This window comes from Protopterus annectens, chromosome 3.part0 (assembly GCF_019279795.1).
Source record: "Protopterus annectens isolate FY-2018-M chromosome 3.part0, PAN1.0, whole genome shotgun sequence".
NCBI classification, from domain to species: Eukaryota; Metazoa; Chordata; order Ceratodontiformes; family Protopteridae; genus Protopterus; species Protopterus annectens.
In genome coordinates this window covers 1,619,092,258-1,619,117,598 of record NC_056731.1, presented here as the reverse complement: position 1 = coordinate 1,619,117,598, position 25,341 = coordinate 1,619,092,258, and the positions used below count along the sequence as shown (strand labels likewise).

Genomic DNA, 25,341 nt, shown 5'->3' with positions numbered 1-25,341 from the left:
CATTGCTGCTGTTTTGGCCTCGACAGGTATTGTTTCACTTCCTTTGGTCTCACCTAGTATGTCCTCCTTGGACGCTGGACCCCAGTCCAGACCTTCTATATCACCCTTCAAGGCACAGTCACCTGAACATTGCAGATCTCAAGTTGACCGCATGGTTTCTCTAATTCCAGTGATGGCTAGACTTTCCTGGCTCCCTGGTTAAAAAAAAAAATACTAATTTCATCTCATAAACCTTCAGCTAGAACAGTGTCTTTCTATTCATATGCTGCAGTATTCATAACCGTCGGGAGTCCACCTCAGGCTGACTTGTATATCTAGCCACTGTACAAAAGTGTAACGCTGCTGTGCTGTATGCATGACATCGCACAGTATCCAAAACATGCGTCAGTAGTAAAGTGATGGGTATAAAATGGATGTCGGCATGTACCAGACCTCAGAACTTTTCTGCCGCCTCTCCGATAGTCTTCTCTAGTCGTTGCTCATCAGACAAGTTGTAAATCATGGTTCAGATAAGTATGCTGGGTTTTTTCATTGCAGTTTTTGGCTACTGTGTGCTGTTTTGATTATATGTCCGCTAGGAAGGGGAAGTGTCAGTGTAGAAGACAGATTCCACATAAGGATGGTCACGACCTTTGTTTATTTTGCCTAGGCCCAGGTCATGACCATACTACCTGTGCTATTTGTAAGACCTTTGTACCCAAGACTCTATGCAGTCGCTTAGCTTCTCTCAATTTATATGCCGAAAATCAGCACCTTGAGTGTCTTGTGGGACATGGAAGCTGTGTCAGGCCCTTCAGTCAAGCTGCAAGCTAAGAAGACCAAGACGCCTAGGCCTGATTTACCCACTGCTCCCTATGCTCCAGATGTCTTTCCTGCAGCCACTGTTGGCCGGAGACATTCTGTAGTCGGTAGATTCTTTTTTAATGGGTACCAGTGTTGTGACTGTGAAGGAGACCTTATCAGCATGTCCTCACTGGAATTGTAGGTGTCTGACTCAGGTGTAGGGGGGAGCCACGGCTTGTTTTGACTGAGGGCCTGCATGGTATTACTCAGATCATCATGCGAGAGGATGTCCCTCTCGACATTGTGGAATGTAGGCCGACATCTGGCCCATCCACTTGCCACCACATGGAGGCTCCCAAAAAGAAAGAAATTAAGACCAAGCATGTTTCTCCAGTCCCGTATGAACAGCCTGTGGACTGGCAGGCCTTCTCCCAAGGCCTGTTCAGCACCTTCATGGCTTTGAGCCAGTTCTCAACTCTCTCTCTCCCCCCTCCTTCCATTCTTTCTTCCACCCCTCAAAAGAGGACTTCTGAGGAGTTTCTTTTATATGATTAGGAATCCTCAAGGGATGATTCTTTGGTTTATTCAGCCCAAATTTCTTTGCCTTTGGGGTATGCCCCCTCCATGAGGAGTCTAAAGGCACTGACTCCCCCAGGGGAGGATATCTCATTTTGGGAAACTATTCTTAAGATGAGGGAGCTTTTCAAGTGGGGTTGTTGGGTATCAGACATCCAAAAAAAGGTATTATGACCTGTTACAGATGGACACCCCTTCCCCAACTGCCATACTCCCAGTCCTGCCAGCATTCCTTGATGCCTTTGCTGCTGGTTCCACATGCCCAAATTCTCAACCTCCAGCACCCAAAAAGCCAGATAGATTTTATAAATTGCCAGATGACTCCAAATTCCTATTCAAATGTCCTTCTGCAGAGCCTGCTACCTTTTCAGTTTCTTCAGACAAAACCTTCCACTTTCCTGCTCTCCTCGGATAAAGGAGAGCAAGGTTATGGAGAGAATAGGAAAAATGTTTATACGTCAGGTACTCTAGCCTTCACGACCATTAACTATCAGACCCATATGGCCAAGTATTCTTTGGCCCTTCTTTCTGAAGCTCAAACTATTGTCTGAACTTCCTGACTCTCCCACTAAGGCCACGCTTTCTTCCCTCCTTAACTTCTCAGCTCATGCTACATGGTATTCCATAAAATGTAGCTTTGATTCTGTGGAGGCATCATCTAGAGGAGCTGCATCTGGATCAGTCCTGAGGAGGTATTTTTGGCTTAGGCTCCAACCTTTGCTTGATGACATTAAGGCAAAAACACAGATGCCCCCTTAGACAACAAGGCCTTATTTGGTATGTCAGCTGCAGAACTTTTCAAATCTTCTTCAGGAGAAGGGTAAAAAGCTGCAATACCTGAAGCATATCTTTGTCTCCCTGGTTCCCAGGTTCCAGAGAAACTATCCTGCCAAGACCACCTTTGTTAGAAAGTCTGTAAGGCCCAGTCTTCCAAAGGTAAGTGGGACTCCGAGAAAAGTACAGTTTTGTACCTACCATAAATGTAGATGTTCGAAGATCCACATTGCTGCAGTCCTTACACTTGGGTAGTCCGCTGTCCTCGGTCGGCCCGAATATCAAAGTATAAGGCTGACGTCGGTCAAGGCGCATTTGACTGACATCAGGACGTCAGGGTACAAATGCGCATGACCGACGTCATATCCTCAGTCTTTTCTTGCCCCAGATGTCAGAAGACCCTAAACATAAAGGTCAAAACCAAAAGACAGCAAACAACCAACCACCCTTGCACTAATTATATGTACAATATATACAATATACACAATATGTACAACCCAACCCACACAACCACCTCTAACTACAGAGGGAAGGAGGGAGGGTTGGACTGCAGCAATGTGGGTCTTTGTACATCTACATTTATGGTAGGTACAAAACTGTACTATGTTCTTCATCTCACATTGCTGCAGTCCTTACACTTGGGTAGAATCCCAAAGCAGAGGTAAGGGAGGATGGCCAAACTACAAGGAAGCAGGAGCTGCCAAAATGCCCTGCAAAACAGCAGTGGCAAAACCAGCCCTGGATTTAGAGTAAAGTGGTAGGTGATAATGCCTAGAGAAAGTATGCACTGAACTCCAAGTAGCTGCCTCCAAAATATCCTTGGTTGCCACTCCCCTCAAAAAGGCTGTCAAAGTGGCAGTAGCCCTAGTGGAATGAGGCCTAATCCCAGCTGGAATCTCCTTGCCATGATGGGAATAACAGAAAGCAATGCAAAACCCAATCCACTTAGAAATAGTTTGTTTTGACACAGGCTTGCCCTGAGAACCCAAAGCAAAAGAAACAAACAACTGCTGAGACTGCCTGAACCCTTTAGTTCTGTCCAAATAATATCGCAACTGCCTGTGTACATCTAAAGTGTGCAAAATCTTTTCCCCTTTATTTTGGGGATTTGCATAAAAAGTAGGCAAATGAATAGTTTGGTTTAAAGCCACACTAGAAACCACTTTAGGCATAAAGGAAGGATTAGTACGTAAAGATACCCTATCCGTATGGAAAATCAAGAAAGGCTCAACCGCCATAAGGGCCTGCAATTCAGAAACCCTTCTTGCAGAGGTAATGGCCAACAAAAAAGCAGTCTTCCATGATAAATATTTCAACTCAGAAGTAGCTGCAGGCTCAAAAGGTTGTAGAGTGAGTTTCTCCAACACAAAATTGAGATCCCAAGCAGGAGTAGGAGCTCTTCGTGGGGGTCTTATATTCTTTGCCCCTCTAAGAAATTGCTTGAATAAAGGATGAGAAAACAATGGTGGGTCACAATCATAGTGAGCCGAAATTGCTGCAGCATGAACCTTAATAGAAGAGAAAGACAAACCTTTGTCTAGTAACTCAGTAAGATATTGAAGAGCCACACTCAAATTAGGCTCAGAAACATCAAAATCTTTGCTGCACTCCAAAATAAAAATCTCTTCCATTTATCTGCGTACACTTTCCTTGTACTAGGCCTTCTAGCTTCCAAAATAACATTCAAAACTTGCTGAGGAAGTGGAGGCCCACTATGGTTCAAAACAGAATATGCCAGGCTGTTAGGTGCAGAGAGTGAAGCTTGACATTGAGCAAATGGCTGTCCTCCTGTGACAACAGGTGTGGAATCAAGGCAAAGGCCATGGAGGCTTCCGTACTAGACTTCTCAGTAATGGGTACCAGTGCTGTCGAGGCCAATCTGGAGCTATTAAAATCATCCTTGGCTTGTCCTGTCTGACCTTTAGAAGTACCTTTGGGAGGAGAGGCAGAGGTGGAAAGGCATACACATGAAGATTGCTCCAATTGAAAGAAAGAGCATCCACTCTCCAAGCTGTGGGATGAAACCTTTTTGTGCAAAACTTTGGCAGCTGATGGTTTAGTGGAGAAGCGAACAGATCTATGTCTTGAGTTCCCCATGACACTGTCAATTTCTGAAATACATGAGGATCCAATTTCCACTGTGGGGATCCATAATTGCCTGCTCAACACATCTGCTAAGGAGTTCTGTGCTCCTGGCAGAAACCTTGCCTGAAGATTGAGCTGTAAACTGAGAGCAGTCTCCCACAAAATCATTGCTTGCCTGCATAGAGGATAAGAATGTTCCCCTTGTTTGTTGATGTACCACATGACAGTTGTGTTGTCTGTTAGAATCAACACCTGCCCTGGAAGAAGTAAATCCTTGAAAGCTATTAATGCAAACTGGACTGCTAACATCTCCTTCAGGTTGATATGTAGATGTTGTAGTCTGGCAGGCCACTTGTCTTGTATCCACTTTCCATTTAGATGAGCTCCCCAAGCTTTGTCTGAGGCATCTGTCGTTAAAATCTGACTCGCCTCTGGCCGGGTCACAGAGAGTCCCTTGTTTAGGTGACATTCCTGAGCCCACCACAAAAATTCCTTTTGAATGCAAGGTATTATTTGAATGACAGTGTCCAGATCCTGGCAGTGCTGTGTCCATACATTTTTGAGATACCATTGCAGCTTCCTCATATGCAGTTTGGCATTGGGAAGCACCAGAATACAAGATGCCATGAACCCTAAGGCTTGAAGGACTGTCCTTGCAGTCAGCCCGGACTGATGAGATAGTTGATGGAAGTAAAGGGATAGACTCTTTTGTTTGTCCGGGGTTAAAAAGGCCATCTGGGATGCTGTATTCAGTCTCACACCCAGAAAGCACATGTCCTGAGAGGGTACTAGACTGGACTTTATTTCGCTCACAGAATACCCCAGGCATCTTAGCACTGCTATCACATATTCCAAATGATGAAGAAGCTCTTCTTCCTTGAGCCAGAATCAGGCAGTCGTCCAAATAAGGATAGATCTGTATTCCTTTTAGCCTGAAGAAAGCTATCACTGGAGCCAGAACTTTCGTGAACACTCTGGGCAGTAGATAAGCCAAAGGGCAATGCAGAGAACTGATAGTGAGAAGTCCCAGCTCGAAAACGCAGATACTTCCTGCAACTTAGTCTGATAGGAACATGAAGGTAAGCCTCCTTGAGATCCAAAGTTACCATCCAATGATCTTTGCCCAGCAGAGGTAAAAGCTGCTGTAAAGTCAACATTTTGAACTTGGGAATGTCCAGATAAGTGTTGAGGGTAGATAAATCCAAAATTGGCCTCCACGTGTTCCCCTTCTTTGGTACTAGGAACAGGCGAGAATAAAATCCTAGGCCCACTTCTGGCATAGGGACCGGCTGTATGGCCCCTATTTGGAGTAACAGAGAAACTTGCTTGTGAGCCTCTATTCTTTGTTGAGGAGGAACGTCTGGCATGCCTTTGAAAGGAGGCAAGGTATGGAAATAAAACCTGTAACCGTGGTGTATGATATCCAATACCCATCTGTCTTGGGTAAATAAACTCCAATTTTCTTTGAAAAGTGCCAACCTTCCTCCCAAAGGTGCTGCCAGACGAGAAGGCTCTGGCAGTTGAAAAGGTAGGTCATTGGGTCTGTTTACGAAAGGACTGACCCCTGCCCTCACCAAGACTGTGCAGGAGAACTCCCTGTTCTAGGCCTGAAAGAGCCCTGAGCTCTGCCCCTACCACGTCTAGATCTACCCCTAGACTGGGAATCATAAGAAGGATACGTCCACCCCTTAGTAGGCCAATTTCTACTAAACTTTGGAGGCTGGACCTGCAAAACATCTTTAATAGTCTGCATAGACTTAGCCTTGTCTTCCATTTTCTTTAAAACTGCCTCAACAGGAGGACCAAACAACACGTCAGATTGTAAAGGAGCATCTAAAATCCTTGTTTTAACATGTTCAGATAAATTTTGATCCCTCAGCCAGGCGTGTCTGCGAAGAACTGACCCAGTGGCAGCCACCCTAGACGAGGCCTGTACAGCATCAAAACCACATTGCAAAGAATGCTTACCCACCTGTTCAGAAACATGTACTAAATCTTGCAACTCTTTACAATCAATACCTTCTGCCAGAGCATCAACCTTAGACTTTAATTGTGAAAGGAGATAGTTTTGGTATTTCAACATGTGAAACTGGCAATTCAAAGCCCTCATAGCAAGAGTGGAAGAAGTATAAACTTTCTTTCCCCATCTATCCAAGGCCCTGGCCTCTTTGTCTGCAGGAACTGGATTCTTAACAACAGAAGCCTTAACACCTTTAGGCCCCTGGCTAACAGTTTCTGGGTCTGCCCTAGGACTCTTAAAAAGATACTTATGAGCTTCAGGCACCCTGTAATACCTATCCGGTTTAACAGGAGCAGGAGGCAAAGAATCAGGATTAAGAGAAGCCTCTGTAAAAACATCTTCCACTACATCCAAAACAGGAGGTATAGCCAAAGGCCTATGCTGGGGTAAAAACAAAAATTCCCTAAGCCTTTTCCTGGAATCAGAGAAGTCCTGACCTTCCCACTTAAAATGCTCCCTCATGGAATGAAGAGTTTCTGAAAAGAAAAATCCTCAGGAGGAGAAGCAGAAGGAGTAGAATCATCCACATCAGAATCAGAATAAGGAGAGTACTCCTGCAAGTCTTCAGCCGAAGACTCTGAAACATCTGAAGCCTGCTCAAAACTCCCTAGCTCAGGCTCCACCCTAGGTCTCTTATCAGGAGGGGGCATAGAACCCCTAATCAAAGTAATCAAATCTTCTGCCATTTTAAGCATATGCTTCTTGGGCACAGTTCCTGAAGAGCTAGGAGTAACACCAACTGAAGCTAAACCTGGCCTGCCCCTGGGAGATGCCTTGGAAACAGAAGGAGAGGGCCTAACCACCCTAGGCAGGGAGGGGAGTATAGTAACCTGAGAAGCCCCATCAGCCTGGCCTGCCTCCTGAGAGGCCACATCCTGCAATAACAAAGTCTCTCCCTGGGATCCCAAAGAAACCTCCGGTGGAACCACCGGCTCCACCGACACCTCTAAAGAACCGGCGTCCGGTACTGACGGTTCCTCCAGCCTAGGTTTAACTGCTTTGTCCTTGCGCTTCTTCGAAGAAGCGGGCGTCGGAGCATCCGACGGCATTTTATAATTGCACCGCTTCCCGAAGACTAACCTGGCACAATCTAATCTTCTCTTAATAGTGCGCTTATTGAATCTAGCACAAGAGCGACACCCAACAACGTCGTGCTCAGGCCCTAAACAAGGAATACACAAAGTATGGTAGTCTCTATGCGGTATCTGTTTCCCACAAGAAATACAATTATTCACTTTTCTGACATCCGGTAAACCACTGAGGCAAGAAAAACTAAAATATTCCCAACGGGTACTTAGCCAACTTTGACTCGGTCTGAAACTCCGAAATCGAACAATTTCAGAACGCCAACCGGCACTTGCAACGCTGCTTCTGCATCGGACCATGCGGCAAAAAAGACTGAGGATATGACGTTGGTCATGCGCATTTGTACCCTGACGTCCTGATGTCAGTCAAATGCGCCTTGACCGACGTCAGCCTTATACTTTGATATTCGGGCCGACCGAGGACAGCGGACTACCCAAGTGTAAGGACTGCAGCAATGTGAGATGAAGAACATCAGATGTCCTTCATGGATGCATCTGCAGTCATAACAACTGGGTTGTCCTGTCGTCAGGCAGCCCTTCAGTCGGCCGGATTCCAAAGTCCGGGTCCGGCTTCGGCTGATGTCGCACTTCACCCGACGTCATCTCTGTTGGTCTTCGGGTATAAAAGCATCAGCCGACGCCATTTTCCTCAGTCTTTCTTGCCGCGTGGCGCCCGAAGCAGAAGCTGTTCGCAAGTGCCGGTCCGTCGGATCCAGAGATTACTTCTACCGAATACTACTTCGAAGACTTCTAAAGCTAAGTACCCCGTTGGGGACTCTTTCTTGCCTCAGCCGATGTCAGAAAAAGTTAATTGTTTAACCTGTGGGAAACAAATACCTCATAAAGATTTCCACTCTTATTGTCTGCCTTGTTTAGGCCCAGCCCACGACGTAGCAGCCTGTTCGGCCTGTGCTTCTTTCAACCGACGAACGCTTAGGCGTCGGTCGGAGTTTGCAGAACAGTTTTTCGGTTCTGATTTTGCGTACATTATGCCGTCGGATCCTCCGACTACCCAATCTGCCAAAAAACGCAAAGATAAAGACCGAAACCGAGAAAACTGATCAAAGTACAGCTGAACCTATCTCTACAACTGAGGCCCCTGCTACCACTCTTGAATCGGCCTCAGAAATTTTATCCACTACGGTGGTTGCCACTGACTTATCAGACACCATTCCCTTGGATGTCTCTACCCCAGCACGTGGTACTGCTAGGCCTCCAGCAGCCATGTCCATTAAGGCCTTCGCCAGGGCTAAAGCAGCCAAGACTACTAAGACAGTGCCTGTTAAACCCCCCACAACCAGGCCCTCTTCTAGTTCTCAAATGCTTACTTTGGCAGAAGATTTAATTTCATTAATTAGAGGATCTCAATCTCACCCAGACAGGGCCTCTCAGCCCCAGAGAAGAGACCTAGGGCAGAGCCCCTGAGCCAGTGTCCTCTGATGATTCTGCTGATGAATCAGACATAACTGACCAGCCAGAGGCTCCTTTCTCCAATTTTGAAGATTCTGATGCTGAAGAATCCATTCCAGCTGCTTCCCCACCAGAAGAATTCTCCTTTGGGAAACCTTACATGCCATGCGAGAGCAGTTCCAATGGCAGCAACAGGATTTTTCAGACTCCAGAAAAAGACCTAGGACCTTTCTGCACCTCCCACAGCACAGGCCCTTAGCTATACCTCCTGTTCTCTCTGTGGTGGATGATGCTTTCAATGATGTCTGCTCCGCTCCAGATTCTTTACCCCCAGCCCCTGCCAAACCAGACAGATTTTACAGGGTGCCAGATACTCATCACCACCTTTACTAGGCCCCACTTGCAGACCCCGAAACTATATCCCAGGGTCCCAAGGCAGTAGCCGCGACCATAGCTAAAAACCCTATTCCTTCTGAAAGGGAAGCAAGGTCATTAGACAGATGGGGTAAAAAGGTCTACACTTCAGCTACTCTCTCAGCGAGAGCTTTAAACTGTCAGTTTCACATGATACAATACCAAGAGTTTATGCTTGATCAGTTAACTAAAAAACTAACCACTGATGAATCTCTTGATAAGAAATATGTATTAGAAATGGTAAATAACATACAACAGGTTAGCAACCATTCCTTAAAATGTGGCTATGATGCACTGGAGGCTTCATTTAGATCAGCCATGACTGGCGCAGTGATAAGAAGGCATGCATGGCTAAAGGAGCAAGCTTTACCGGATCATGTTAAAGCTAAGTTGCTAGATGCTCCTATGGATAAGACAAGTTTGTTTGGTACACCTGCCCAGCAGGTTATGAAGAAAATGGAAGAAAAGGCAAAATCTGTTCAAACGGTTAAAGATTTCTTGCAGGTTCAACCCCCAAGGTTTAGCAGGAAGTGGCCTGCCAAAAATTGGTCCTTTCCTGACTCCACAAAATTTCAAAGGGGCAGGAATAGACGTTCCAGAGGCAGAAACCAATCCAGAGGAGGTGCCTACAGAGGACGACAGTGGCAAGATAACAACAGAGGCACAGACACAACCACTGCCACTACATCAGCACAACCACAGTGACTTAACCCTAAATCCGCCTACCAGGGAACAAATAGCAGCTCCTCTAGGCGGAAAGTTAACCTTATTTTCAAAGAACTGGCACTACATAACAAAAGACAAGTGGATTTTACAAACCATAGATCAAGGTTACCGGTTTCACTTCCACACTTTACCAGTCAAAAGAGGAATGCCAAATCTACCTCCAAATCAAAAAACAGAGGCACTACAACAGATAATGGAGTTAGCAAACATGAGAGCTGTGGAAAGAGTGCCAACAGCAGAGCAAGGAAAGGGTTCTACTCCAGACTATTCCTAGTTCCAAGAAAGGAAAAAGTTGGAGACCAATTCTCGACCTGTCCACCTTAAATACATACATCATTGTCCCAAAATTCAAAATGCTGACCCTACAGCAACTTCTTCCCATGCTGGGCAAGGAGTCTTGGCTGGTAACTCTAGATCTCAAGGAGGCATACCTGCACGTCCCCATTCGACCAATCTGCAGAAGATACCTCAGATTTCTTGCAGGATCAGAGCACTATCAATTCTCAGCATTGCCCTTTGGCTTATCTACTGCACCCAGAGTATTCACAAAATGCCTGGCATCAGTAATCGCCCATTGCAGACTACAGGGAATTCAAATTTACCCATACCTGGACGACTGCCTGCTACAAGGGGACAACAAAAGCAAGCTGACAACAGATTTACAAAGGGTCATTTACTTGCTACAAGCACTGGGATACACAGTCAATTTACAAAAGTCAAGGCTGATACCATCCCAAACAAGGACATTCTTGGGCTGAATTGGACACAGTAAAACAAATGGCATTCCTGACTACAGAAAAACAAAAGAACTCCCTCTTTACTTCTTGGCACTAACAAAACTGAACAAGTTAACAGCAAGAAAAGTACTGCAGGCCTTGGGCTTCATGGCATCATGCATAATCTTGGTCCCATTTGCCAGACTACATATGATAAAACTACAGTGGTACCTAAAGAATTTATGGTCCCAACACAGACACAGCCTAGAAACAGAAATCCCACTAATTCCATGCTTAAAACAGGAGTTCCTATGGTGGGCTCAGGCATGTCAGTCAAACCCAGGCCTACCCTTTCGCAGATGTCAAGCAAGCCAGACCATCACAACAGACGCTTCAGACCTAGGATGTGGACACAGGATCAACTTCACCTGCACATCAACCTAAGAGAAATGCTGGCAGTAAAACTGGCAATCCAAAAGTTCAAACCATTTCTCCAAGAGGGCCAGTTGATGATAAGGACAGACAACACCACAGTCATGTGGTACATCAACAAACAGGGAGGCACTCATTCATATCCCCTATGCAGAATGACTTTGGAGCTGTGGACCCTGGCACTCAGCTACAACATCCAGTTACAGGCAATATTTGTACCGGGAAAAGAAAATACTCTAGCAGACATATTAAGCAGAACCACATCGGATGCCCACGAATGGAAGCTGCACCCGGACATCTTCAAGACCATCCCAAAGAAATGGGGAATGCCTCAGATAGATCTATTCGCATCACCTCCCAATCACCAGCACAAAAAGTTCTGCACAAGGACATTCCACCCACTAGCATGGAAAGTGGATTCGCTCTCCTTCAGCTGGAAAGGCCTAACAGCATATGCATTCCCACCTCTTCCCTTGATACACAAAGTACTACTAAAAATCAAGGAAGAACGTCCAAGGATAATCCTGATAGCTCCAAACTGGCCAAGACAACACTGGTACCCACTGCTGAGGAGCATGTCTCGGAACAATATGTGGCCAATACTCCTGATGCCCTTAATGTTAACTCAGAACAACTACAGCATCATACATCCAAACCTAAAAATGTTGCAACTGACTGCATGGAACATCACATAGCAGCAGCTAATCCAGAACTTTCCCAAAGAGTTAAAGACATTATTCTTGAAGCACGCAGACCTTCAACAAGAAGGAACTATGCTGGAAAATGGAAAAGGTTTGTTATTTGGAGTACGGAAAGAGGAAAAGATGTGTCAAACATAGATATGCCTAACATTCTGGAGTATCTGGCCGAACTTCTTCATTCAGGCCTGTCCTACTCCTCCATCAAGATACAGGCATCAGCTATTTCAGCAGAATACAGCTTTGATCCACCTGTTTTTTCGCACACTTTGCTCAGGCAGTTCCTCAGAGGAATCAAGAATGTAAAACCTCCAAGGAAACCACCATTACCAGCTTGGGACTTAAACTTTGTGCTAGAAAAGTTGACACTATCACCCTTTGAACCAGCAGCAACAGCAGACCTACAAGACCTGTCATGGAAAACTGCTTTCCTACTGGCAATTACTTCAGCAAGGAGGGTTTCAGAACTACAGGCCTTAATGGCAGTGCAACCCTTCCTAATCTTCCACCAAGATAGTGTCCATGAGGACTAATCCTACATTTATGCCTAAGGTGGTATCCAGAGTGTCTTTAAACCAGGCAATCCACCTACCTACCTTCTTTCCCAACCCACAAAACAGAGGGAAAGAATACTGCATACCTTGGATGTACATAGACAGCTACGCTACTACTTGGACAGAACAAAAATAGCAGAAAGACTGACCAACTTTTGTAGCCTATGCAACAGGAAGGGAAGGAAAAGCTATTTCCAAACAGACAATCTCCAAATGGATAGGAAATTGCATACGATTCTGTTACTCCTTCCATGGAAAACCAATTCCACAGAACATAAGACCTCATTCTACAAGGGCAACAGCCACTACCACAGCCTTCTTACGAGGAGTGGCAACCAAAGACATTATTGAGGCGGCTACTTGGACCTCCGTGCATACATTTGCCAAGCATTATAATTTGCCTCTATATTCCAGATCCCGAGCAGGGTTTGCCACTGCTGTACTGCAAGGGATCCTAAACACACCATAATCTACTTTTATCCTCCTCCCCTAGTTGGCTATGGTATTCTACCCAGTTGTTATGACTGCAGATGCATCCATGAAGGACATAGTACAGTTTTGTACCTACCATAAATGTAGATGTCCGAACTGGATAGCATCTGCAGTCAGGATTACCCTCCTCCTTCCCTCTGTGGTACTCCTAGGGTGTTTACCCTCCTAATAGCTAGCTGGTGGGGGGAGTCTTTTATGGTGTATTTGTTTGTATATATGTACATACATGCTTATTTTTGTGTTTACCTCTATTTTTTTTGGAAACATTGGCATCTATCCAAATTTTAGCCTTCAAGAGGGCTACTGGCATCTGGGGCAAGAAACACTGAGGAAAATGGCGTCGGCTGATGCTTTTATACCCGAAGACCAACAGAGATGACGTCGGGTGAAGTGCGACATCAGCCGAAGCCGGACCCGGACTTTGGAATCCGGCCGACTGAAGGGCTGCCTGACGACAGGACAACCCAGTTGTTATGACTGCAGATGCTATCCAGTTCGGACATCTACATTTATGGTAGGTACAAAACTGTACTTTTTCATCAAAATCTGCCTCCTCTACTTCCATACAAAAACAGCCCTTTCAGGCTAAGCCAGACAGTCTGTGACTGCCAGTCTCCCAAGCTATCAACACATCTATCCCTTTGCCTCTCTCTCTTTCTCTCCCTGCTTGGAAGTAGATAAATGTTCATCGTGTTTCACTGTTGCAGTCATTACACTTTGGCTATCCTGCTGGCGGGCTACCCGCAGTCGGCCCGAATTCCAAAGTCTGGTCCGGCTTTGGTTGCTGTCACCTCTTCCCCGTCATCAGTGCGCCAGGGGTATAAAAGATGCAGCCGATGCCATTTTCTTCAGTCTTTCTTGCCACGCGGTGCCCAAAGCAAAAGCAGTTCGCAAGTGCCGGTTGGCCGACTCCTGAGATTTTCTTGTTCGAATTTCAGATCCGAAGTCTTCATTTAAAGCTAAGTACCCGATTAGGGAAACTTTTTTTCTTGCTCCAGACCGATGTCAGAAAAAGTTAATAATTGTATTTCTTGTGGGAAGCAAATACCTCATAAGGACTTCCATTCTTATTGTATTCCTTGCCTAGGCCCTGATTACAATGTCGCTAATTGTAGGTTTTGTGCTAGATTTAACCAACGCACTATTATGTGTCGGCACGATTTTGCATTTCACTACTTTGGCCGAAGATGTAACAACACGATGTCGTCGGATAGCCATCCGACTACCGCAATTCACAAGAAACGCAAGGAAAAGGAAAAGGACAGGCATCCGAGGTCCAAAACTGACGAAGAGGCTTCTTCTAAGCCAGTCACCGGTTCTCAGTGAGGCGCTTTCATAGTCCCTGATGCTACCTCAGAGCCGCAGGCCGCTTCAGACTCCCACATGGAGCCGACTAGGCCGCAGGAAACTCAAGGTATTGGACACTCGGAAAATATCCCTTCAGATGGGTCCGGAGCCGCTGAGCAGGCATCAGCTTCTGAGGGTCTTTTCAGGCCTACACAGTTATATGTAAAACCGACTCCAGCTTCAAAGGCAAAGACTAAAGCTCCACTAAAGACAAAGAAACAAGTACAGCAATCCCATGGACAGGCCTCCATGCCTAAAAAACAGATGCTCAAAATGGCCGAAGACCTAATTACTTTGATCAGGGGTTCCCATCCCTCTCCTGATAAGAGGGCCTAGGCAAGAGACAGAATATGAATCTTCAGATCAGGTTTCCATTTCCTCTGATTCCTCTTCTGAACAGGAATTCTCTCTTCCTCCTTATGAGGATTCTGATGCTGAAGAATCTAACCCTTCAGCCTCTCCTCTTGAGGGTTATTCTTTTGGGGAAACCCTGCATACCATGACGAAGCACTTCCACTGGGAGAGAGCTAAGACTACTCAGAATCTAAGAAAAGGCTTAGAGACTTCCTTTTACTTCCTCAACACAGGCCTCTTGCTATTCCTCCTGTTTTAGACATTGTAGATGTATTTTCAGAGTCCGGCCTGTCTCCAGACTCTTTACCTCTAGCACCTGTTAAGCCAGGCAGGTACTACAGGGTTCCAGATTCCCATAAATTTCTTTATAAAAACCCTGCTGCTGACCCAGAAACAATATCTCAGGGTCCTAAAGGGGTCAAGGCTTCCACTCCAAAAAACCCTATCCCCGCAGACAGGGATTCAAGGGCTCTGGACAGATGGGAGAAAAAGATTTATACTTCTGCTACCTTGGCTGTAAGAGCTTTAAATTGTCAGTTTAACATGCTTAAATATCAGCAATACTTAATGTCACTGCTTAAACAGAAAATGTTGACAAATTCTGAATGTGCAGAAAACAAAGAAATGCAGGATTTATTGCATGCAGGGGAACAAGTGGGAAAGCATACTTTGCAATGTGGTTTTGAGACAATGGAGGCCTCCTGCAGTGCCGCTGTTATGGGTACTGTCATTAGGAGGCATGCTTGGTTAAGGGAACAGAATCTGCCTGATCATGTTAAAGCAAAATTATTAGATGCTCCACTACAGCATGATACTTAGTTTGGTGTTAAAGCAGAAGAGGTGTTGAAGAAAATGGAGGACAAAGTGAAGTCTATGCAGACGGTTAAGGATTTCTTACAGGTACAGCCACCCAGATTTAGCAGGAACTGGCCTTCAAAGAATTGGTCCTTTCCAGTGTCAGACAGGCTACAAAGAGGCAGATACAGATGCCCCAGAGGTAAATCCCAGCCCCAAGGCTCATACAGGTCTAAACAATGGGGTACTTCTACCTCCAAAAGCGGAGAAGACAAATCTCAGCCATACAGGAAACAGTCCCAATGACTTTCCTCTGCCAGCACTAAGCACTTATCTATTGGCAGCCCCCTTAGGGGGAAAACTAGCACTTTTTTCCGCAAAATTGGCACATGATCACCCAGGACAAATGGGTCTTGAATATAGTGTCACAGGGCTACAGGCTCCATTTTCACACCCTGCCAAGGTCAAAAGGTATGCCTCGCCTGCCACAATCAATGGGCAGAGGCACAAAAACAAGTTTAATTTCTCTTAGACATGAGGGCCATTCAGCGAGTGCCGCAGCAAGAGCAGGGACAAGGATTTTACTCCAGACTTTTCTTGGTACCCAGAAAGGACAAGGCCTGGAGACCAATACTCGACCTGTCTATTTTAAACACATTTCTGGACATTCCAAAATTCAAAATGTTGACTCTGCAACAACTTCTGCCCATGCTGGGCAAGAAGGCTTGGCTTGTAACATTGGACTTAAAGGAGGCATACCTGCATGTCCCAATCAGACAAATTTGCAGAAGATACCTCAGATTCATAGCTTGCTCAATGCACTACCAATTCTCTGCACTGCCCTTTGGCTTATCTACTGCGCCCAGGGTCTTCACAAAATGCCTGGCACCAGTAATTGCATTTTGCAGACAAAGAGGAATTCAAATATATCCTTACTTGGACGACTGCCTTATTCAAGCAGAGAACAAGGACATTCTACTAAAGCATCTGGCATTTGTAAAAAGATTACTAATATGCCTAGGGTACACAGTAAACGAAAATAAATAAAAACTACTACCCTCTCAAGAGATAATAGTCCTGGGTGCAAACTTAAATACAACTGCCCAGATGGCTTATCTCATGCCAGACGAACAAAGGCAACTGACTTCTTACTTGAAAATGTTGGCAACAAAGACCCAGTTGTCTGCAAGAAAAATTCTGCAGGCTTTGGGTTTCATGGCATCCTGCATTCTGCTAATTCCATATGCAAGACTGCATATGAGGAAACTACAATGGTATCTAAAAAGTGTTTGGACTCAACATTGCGACAGCCTGGAAGCATTAATTACCCTCATTCCCTGCCTGCAACAGGAGTTTCGATGGTGGGCACATGCCTGTCACCACAACAAGGGACAGCCATTCACTTTGCCCCACAGCCAGGCAGACATTAACAACAGATGCATCAGACTCTGCCTGGGGGGCACACATGGCAGGAAAATGTATTCAGGGCACATGGTCCGCAAGCCAAATCCATCTTCATATCAATCAAAAAGATATGCTAGCTGTTCAAAATGCCCTGACAGCCTTCAAGGATCTGCTTCATCCAGGACAACTGATAAAGATGGACAATACTACAGTCATGTGGTACATAAGCAGGGAGGCACACATTCCTATCCCCTCTGCCGACTAGCCATGACTTTGTGGGACACAGCATTGACTTACCAAGTACACCTGCAAGCACAATTCCTGCCAGGAAAAATAAATACTCTGGCAGACAAACTAAGCAGAAACCTCACGGATCCCCACAAGTGGAAACTGGATCCACAAGTCTTCAGCATGATAAAGAAATCGGGATGGCCCCGACATGGATCTATTTGCCTCCCCTCACAACTGCCAACTACAGAGATTCTGCACAAGGACTTATCACAAGCAAGCATTGAAAGTGGATGCTCTATCATTCAGCTGGAAAACCCTAACAATATATGCCTTTCCTCCTCTGCCTCTCCTCCCAAAGGTACTCCTAAAGGTCAGACAAGAGAAGCCAAAAATGATTCTTATTGCCCCAGACTGGCCCCGCCAGCACTGGTACCCAATCCTAAAGTGCTTGTCTCAAGGCCCAGCCTGGACATTGCCTCTAATTCCTCACTTACTGACGCAACAAAACAATCAGATTCTGCACAGCCAACTCAGGACCCTAAATCTGGCAGCATGGCGGATAATGTAGCCATTCAGAACACACCTCTCTCCAAAGCAGTGATGGGTGTTATTTTGGAGGCCAGGAGGCCCAGTACCAGAAAATCTTCTGCAGAAAAATGGAAGAGATTCTGTGCTTGGAACCAGGCACAAGGAATTGACACATTTGTACCAAATATTCTTCAGATTTTGCAATCCCTAACTGAGTTGCTGGACAAAGGCCTATCCTTTTCATCAATTAAAATCCATGCCTCTGTCATTTCAGCTCATTACAATACGGAACCACCTATTTATTCTCATCCATTGCTAAAGCAGTACCTCAGAGGGGCCAAAAACATAAGACCTCCAAGGAGAGCACCAATACCTGCATGGGTCCTCAATTATGTCTTGGAAAAACTCACACTGCCTCCTTTTGAGCCAGCCAATACAGCTGAGATAAAGTTCTTATCATGGAAAACAGCTCTGCTCCTAGCAATAACCTCTGCAAGACAAGTCTCAGAGTTACAGGCACTCATGGCTGTAGAACCTTTTGTCATTTTCCATCCAGACAGGGTTTCTCTGAGGACAAACCCAACATTTATGCCTAAAGTAGTGTCCAGTGTGACCCTTAACCAAACCATTCATTTGCCTACATTTTATCCAAACCCACAGAATAAGGGTGAGAGACTCTTGCATTCTTTGGACATACACAGACAGCTACGCTTCTGCTTGGACAGAGCTAAAGCTTTCAGAAAGACTGAGCAACTCTTAGTGGCATATGCTGCAGGATCACAAGGAAAGGCTATCTCAAAGCAGACTATTTCAAAATGGATAGGCCACTGCATTCGTTTCTACTATTCACAACATGGCAAATCAGTGCCTAATTAGGCCACATTCAACCAGAGCAGCAGCCACGTCAGCAGCCTTCTTCAGAGGAGTACCAGCCAAAGACATTTTAAAAGGCTGCAACTTGGAGTTCAGTGCACACTTTTACAAGGCACTACCACTTACCTCTCTACTCTAAATCCAGAGCAGGCTTTGTCACTGCAATTCTGCAGGGTCTTATAGCCTCTCCTAATCCTATTTAGACCCAGCCACCCAACCTTAGCTTTGGGATTCAAACCAAGTGTAATGACTACAACAGTGAAACACGATGAACATAGTACAGTTGTGTACCTACCATAAATGTAGATGTTCGAGTGTATTCACTGTTTCAGTCCAGGTTACCCACCCACCATCCCCCTTTTCTTTGCTGGGACTTATCTGTATTTCTCTATTCTATACAACCTATGTGGTGCATTTGCTTGTAGATGAAGGAAATGTTTACTTTAGTGCATGCATACTTATTGGCATTAGTTTAGCTTCCCCTTTTGGGGGCACCTGACATCTGGGGCAAGAAAAACTGAAGAAAATGGCGTCTGTTGCATCTTTTATACCCCTGGAGCACTGACGTCAGGGAAGAGGCGACAGCAACTGACGCCGGACCAGGACTTTGGAATTCGGGCCGACTGCGGGTAGCCTGCCAGCAGGATAGCCCAAGTGTAATGACTGCAACAGTGAATACACTCGAACATCTACATTTATGGTAAGTACACAACTGTACTTTCAGGATTCTTGGGTCCATTCCGTCATCCTGCAAGCTTACTTTATGGTGTGAAAGACTCCTCCCCTTTCAGTGGTATTCCCCAACCTCCTAAAAAACAGCTAGAACTCTTTACCCAAATCATTTCTAACCTCCTATCTCAGGGCACAGTTGAGGTGATGTCCCCCTTCCAAGTAGGAAAAGGGTTCTACTGTAGGATGTTCCTGCTACATAGGAAGTATGGTCCTTGGAGACCCATTCTAGACCTCTCCCATCTAAATACCTTTTTAAAAGTTCCCACCTTTTGTATGTTAACCTTACCTACCTTTCTCCATCTTATCCTTCCTCAGGCATTCATGGTTTCACTAGACATCAAGAATGCCAATCTTCATATTCCCATTCATCTGCGGTTCAGGAAATTCCTTCACTTTGCTATTGCTTATTCACATTTTCAATTCTGTGCCTTGCCTTTTGGTTTTTCTATGGCCCTGAGAGTGTTCACAAAATGTTTAACTCCTGTCATAATCTTTTTCAGGCTACAGGACATACAGATCCTTCCGTACCTAGACAACCTTCTCCTCCAGGCTCAGCCTCTAGACATCCTCCAGGAGAACCCTCTCCTTCACAGTGCCACTGTTAGAGAGTCTATCATTCACAATCAATTACCAGAAATCTTCTCTGGTTCCTTCCCAAGATCACATCTTTCTGGGCTGCAGGATCTGATCAGACAGGATGTTGGCTTCTTTACTCCCAGAAAAGATCCTGTCCCTCACCTCCTACTTCCAGGACCTCTTGCTTCCCACAATCACTGACTGCCAGGCAGTTTTTCGCCTTCTGGGGTTCATTGCCTCCACATTTCCCATGCTCCCCTTAGCCAAGTTGCACATGAAGAAATTCCAGTGTTTTTTTGAGAACAGTATGGGTGCAGTACTCCCATCCTCTGGAGTTTATCCCACCTCTGTCTTGCCTGAAAAAGGAATTACACTGGTGGATCCAACAAGTGGCTATGAATCGAGGTTTACCCTTGCAACCACCTGCTCCCACTCAGGTCCTCTATACTGATGCATCAGACATGGGATGTGGAGCAGCTCTGGACTCATGAAGGGTCAAAGATGTCTAGTCTCCAGCCCAGAATAGGGAGCATATCAGTGTAAAGGAGATGAGGGCCCTGATCTTCGGCCTACAAATCTTCAAACCTCATCTGTCTCGGGGGTGTTAAGATGGTTTACAGTCAATACCACGGTACTTTGGTATGTCAGCAAACAGGGAGGGACAAAGTCTTACCTGTTGTGCAGACTGGCCTTGAAGGCCTGGGAATTAGTTGTCCCGAGTCAGCTTTCCCTCCAGGTAGTTTATATTCCCTCGACTCAGACTGTGGTGGCAGACACACGGACCAGGTCCATGACTCAGTCCCACAAATGGATGCTTCACAGGGATGTGTTTCAGGACATGGTCCATCGATGGGGTATGCCTCAGGTAGATGTCCTTATATACACATGTTGCAGTATTCTGCATATGGGTTTACTCCTCTTGTCTCACGTACATACAGCCAGTATACAAAAGTTTTCAGTCCCTTTGAGGTGCATGTGACATCTGACGTGGCTGAGGGAATGAGGGCCATAAAAGTGAAGTCGGCACGCACCAGCTCTCAGAACTTCAGTATCCAGTCATACGCCAGGTGCTACTGCTACCACTGACGTCTGATTCGAGTAAGTAAGATAAGTACCCAGTTGGGGACCTTTTCGGTCCTTTCTTTTAAAATTGTATTGCCTGTTCATGTCTCCAGAAAGGGCAGGTGTCAGTGCGGCCGCCAGATCCCTCACAAGGATGCACATGATAAGTGCCTTTTCTGTTTGGAACGGTCGCACGACCACAAGACACTGCACACTTGCACACGTTAAACCTTTACTTAGAAAACCAATGCCTTAAACAGATTACTTCAGGAATGTCGAGCTCCTCAGACATTCCTTCGGAACCACCTAAAAAGAAGGCCAAGACCCTACGGCCTTCATCTACCCCTGAGCTTCTTCCGTCCAATCCACAGCCTGTGGCTGACATTGGCCTGGTAGAAGGATCCGGATCCGCCACATCGGATAGAGCGGGTACCTCCACGGATGACGCACAATCTGTCGGCAAGAGCATGTCTGCTGAGGCTATACTGAAACTGACTTCCGACGCCGAGGGGGGGGGGGGCGGCATCGTTCTCTGAAGGCCCGTCTGATCCCTCTGGCCATTTAAAGTCTCTAGATTCCAGGCGCCAGACTGCAAATGCTGGAGGTTTGGTATGGGAGAGAGAGAGGTAGTCAAGAACACTTTTTTTTGGAGTGTAACTAGTTGGCAGACTTCAAAAACACTACTGTGTTAGACATTTCAAAAACAAAAATTTGTTTCCAGTTTTTATTACTGGATATATTTAGGATGGAGTTGAGGTCAAGACTAGGCAGACCATATTCTACCCTTGGAATAAGGACATTTCGAGCAGTAGCATACCTAGCTTCTGGAATTAAAGCTTGAAATTTTGTTAATTTTGTACCTTTTTGTGTTTTTAAATTTCATTGTAGCGATGGAAGAAAAGTTTAGCCTGTAATCGCACTGAGGTATCTTTTGTTTTACTTTAGGCAAAGAGATAAGTTCATTTAGGACTGGATTTGTTGCATTATGAAGCATGACATTAGTTTTAATTAATAGATAACCCATTCATTGTTAGACAGTTCCAAACCATGTTAAAATTCTGTTTACAGGAATTTATGGAACAAAAAAAGCTTGTAGGGTAGTAAGTTTTGATTTGGTGCAGGCAGGTAGACTTGTTTAAAAACAAGGTTTTACAGTGATAACTTGAGCTTTGTATGTGGCTGCATCTGCAATTAAGTTAAGTTTGCCAATTGACATGTCAAAGTATCTTTCTGCTAGTGAGGTGTTTCTTGTATTTTGTTGGGAAAACATCTCAGTGTATTGAAAGTTCAAAGGAGTTAAGGAATTGCTGCTTCATGGAGCTTCTAGTTCAGTGTGTTGAGTTTTTATCAAAAATGGATTCGGCGGTACCTAGTTGAATGGTGTAAGAATGGTCAGGATCAGTAGGAGAAATTGGATCCTCAGACAAACATCTCTTAGTATTCTTTGCATTGTAGAGAATTTGATAAGAGGAGATTGATTTTTCCGTCATTGTTATGTACATAATTTTAAGCATTTATGCACACTTACTGTGTTTGTAACTTGTTTTGAACGTTGAGTACTTCCTAACCAAGTCTGAACTTTGGATCATATTTTCTTTTAGGTATTGAAAGTTGATGGTGCGTATGTTGCAGTGAAGTTTCCTGGTACATCCAACAGTGTAAGCAACCAGAGCTCTACAGGCACCGAACCAGATCCTTCCTCTCTTCTTCAAGATTGTAGGCTCCTCAGAATTGATGAGCTACAGGTATGCAGTTTATTCCATAGGTTTTCCATTTATTGTGCGACTTACGTCATTTTACACTTATTCCTTGAACAGCATTTGTATGATGTACTTGTTATTGGAACAGCACTGTACCTGAAGCCTAGTGCTGAATTTGTTCCATCAGTCAGCTATTTTTATTTTAAATTATATGTACTGAAGACTGCCCACTTTTTTTTATTCATGCCAGCATTAGCAGGGAAGCTTTGCAGCTTGTCTCCATAGTTGCGTAGGAATAAGAGGCCATTGTCATAGTTAACAGCATGGTATCTGCAGATAAATATGTAGGCAAAGAAGAATCCAAGTACAAAAGTAGAGAGAAGACCATGCTAACATATTTAAGTGATATGACTGACACGGAAAGAGAGTTGTACAGCAGGCAGGTAGGTGTTTAAATATACAATTAATGGCTAGCTGTGGAGTGCATAACAGTTGACATCAGTTTGGAGGAGGCGTTCAGTCTTTAAGAAAGTAGTATTTGCATATGTATTCCTGACATGTTTGTTTAAATTTGCCAGCAAAAGATGCGAGGTCAGACACCCTTACATGTTAGAAAGCTGTCCTTCCATTTCACCATTGCAGTATTCATTACATTAGGGATCCCCTGCCAAGGGCTGCCCAACATCTGGTCAGTATACCAAAGCATTGGGTTGCTTTAAGGTACGCCATACATCACACGTATGCTCCTTGCATAAGATAGGGCATAAAGGTGATGTCCAGGCATACCATCCTCAAACTTCTTTGCTGCCAGTACAAACGTCATCTCTTGATTGTCAGTCTGAATGCCTGTTCCTTGGCTGGTTCACCAAGCCATTGCAGATAAGTGTCCCGTTGGGGTTCTTTTTTACTTATCTTTCTTTTTGTTGCTTGTGGGGTTTCATGCCATCCAGGAAGGGTAAATGCTAGTGTGGGAGACAGATTCCCCAAAAAGACCACCGTAATCCATGTCTGTTTTGGCTTGCCATCTCGCATGACCATACATCCTGTTCCATCTTGTTAGACCTTTGTACCTAAAACCCTTCATAGTAGACTTTCTTTGGTGCTTTATCTTGAAAACCACCGTCTTATGCTTCTTGCAAAGGACACTATGGAGGGTTCTTCCCACTCCAAGGGACAGCCATCAGTGAAGAAGGTGGACAAGAAGCCTAGGCCAGAATCTTCTGCTGGTCAGCCTCCAACAGCTCTCTCTCTCCCCCGAGGCAAGTAAATGCCTGGAGGTTCATCTGGCTTTATTGTTGGATTCCTTTGCCATGACCAGGTTGGATGCTGAGAGGAATCCGACTTTAAGTGCGTCTGAGGAGGCATTGCAGATGTCTGGTTCAGATGTTCATGGGGACCATGGATGGTTATTTCTGAGGAGTCTAGGGGTGTTCCTCAAGTCTAAGAGAAGTAACTACTACCATTATTGAATGACGTCCTGGGTCAGAGCCTTCCAAATTTTATAAGGTGGAAGTCCCATTGAAGAAAAAACAAAAGACTAAACATATTACTGCTGCTGCTAAGGATCCACAGAGTGAATGGCAGTTCTTCACTCAGGGCATGTTTAGTGTTTTGATGGCACTGAGACCTCTTCAGGGAGTTTCTTTTCAAAACCCCCCTCCTGCATCTACTCCCCTAAAATGACCCAGGATTCCTTTGAGGAGGAGCTGAATTGGGATGAGGAATCTCTCGCTTACTCTTCTCAGATTCCCTCTCCTTTGGACTGTGTATCAGAGGAATGGGAATCTACCAGTTTTGGTACTCCTTTTGAAGAGATTTTAATTGGGGACAATATCTCCAGGATGATGGAGTTCTTTAAATGGGGTTATGCTCAGGTTTTTGAGGTACATAAATGGTGATGTCCTTCCATTTCACTGTTGCAGTATTCGTAATATTGGGGATTCCCTGCCTGGGGCAGCCCGACATCTGGCCGGTATACCAAAACCTTTGGTTGCTTTAAGGTGCTCCGTATGTCACATGTGTGCTCCTTGTGTAGAGTAGGGCTTAAAGGTGACATCCGGACGTACCGTCCTCGGAACCTCTTTGCTGCCAGTCCGAAAGCCATCTCTTGATTGTCAGTCTGAATGCTACTTTCCGTAGCTGGTTTCACTGAGCCGTTTCAGATACATACTCCATTGGGATTCCTGTTTTATTTGTCTTTTTGTTGCTTGTGCAGTTTCATGTCATCCAAGAAGGGTAAATGCCATTGTGGGAGACGGATTCCTCCTTAAAGACTGCTACAAACAGTGTCTGTTTTGCCTTGCTGCCTCGTAAGACCATATGTCCTGTTGATCTCTCCGGCTTTTGTACCTAAAACTTTGTGTAATAGACTTTCTTCTTAAGCTCAAACTTCTCACGAAGGATATGATGTGAGGGAAGTGTCCTTCTGCTTGACCCCTCAATGGTGTCTGTAGCTTCTGATAAGCCCTGTCAGTTGCTTCCTTCTCCCAAGTTGCTGCCCTCTCATAAAGATAGCAGGACCATGGAAAGGCTAGGCAAGAAGCTTTATACCTCTGCCACCTTGGCTTTTAGGGTTAATTATCAGACCCATATGTTCAGGTATTTGTTGGCTTTCCTATCCCCAGGCTTGTCAGTTTATTTCTGATTCCAGACTCTGAGGGTAAAACTTTTTCCCTTTCCCTGTTAGGGACTTCCTCCCAGGTGGCTCCGTCATTCTATCAAGTGTAGGTACGATGCAGCAGATGTTCTTTGTATTTCACTGTTGCAGTCATCACACTTGGGTTATCCTGCCAGGGGTAGCCCTCAGTCGGCCCGAATACCAGAGGGTTAGCATTTCTGTGTCGATTGCTGTCGCTCCAGGACTGACGTCAGGTCGTCAGTGGTATAAAATCAGGCAGCCAACGCCATTACATCAGTCTTTCTTGCTGAGAAGCCCAAAGCAGAAGCAGTTCGCATGAGTGCCGGTCGGCCGCTA

General features: G+C 45.2%; 1 protein-coding gene across 1 annotated transcript in view; it reads left to right on the top strand.

The window, feature by feature from the left end:
- The window catches only part of UBR5 (ubiquitin protein ligase E3 component n-recognin 5), a 3,965,620-nt gene that overhangs the window by 1,159,567 nt on the left and 2,780,712 nt on the right, over positions 1-25,341 (top strand). The window contains exon 19 of the mRNA XM_044065648.1: positions 22,269-22,412. Coding sequence (XP_043921583.1) covers positions 22,269-22,412 — 144 coding nt within the window. The remainder of the gene's footprint in view (positions 1-22,268; positions 22,413-25,341) is intronic.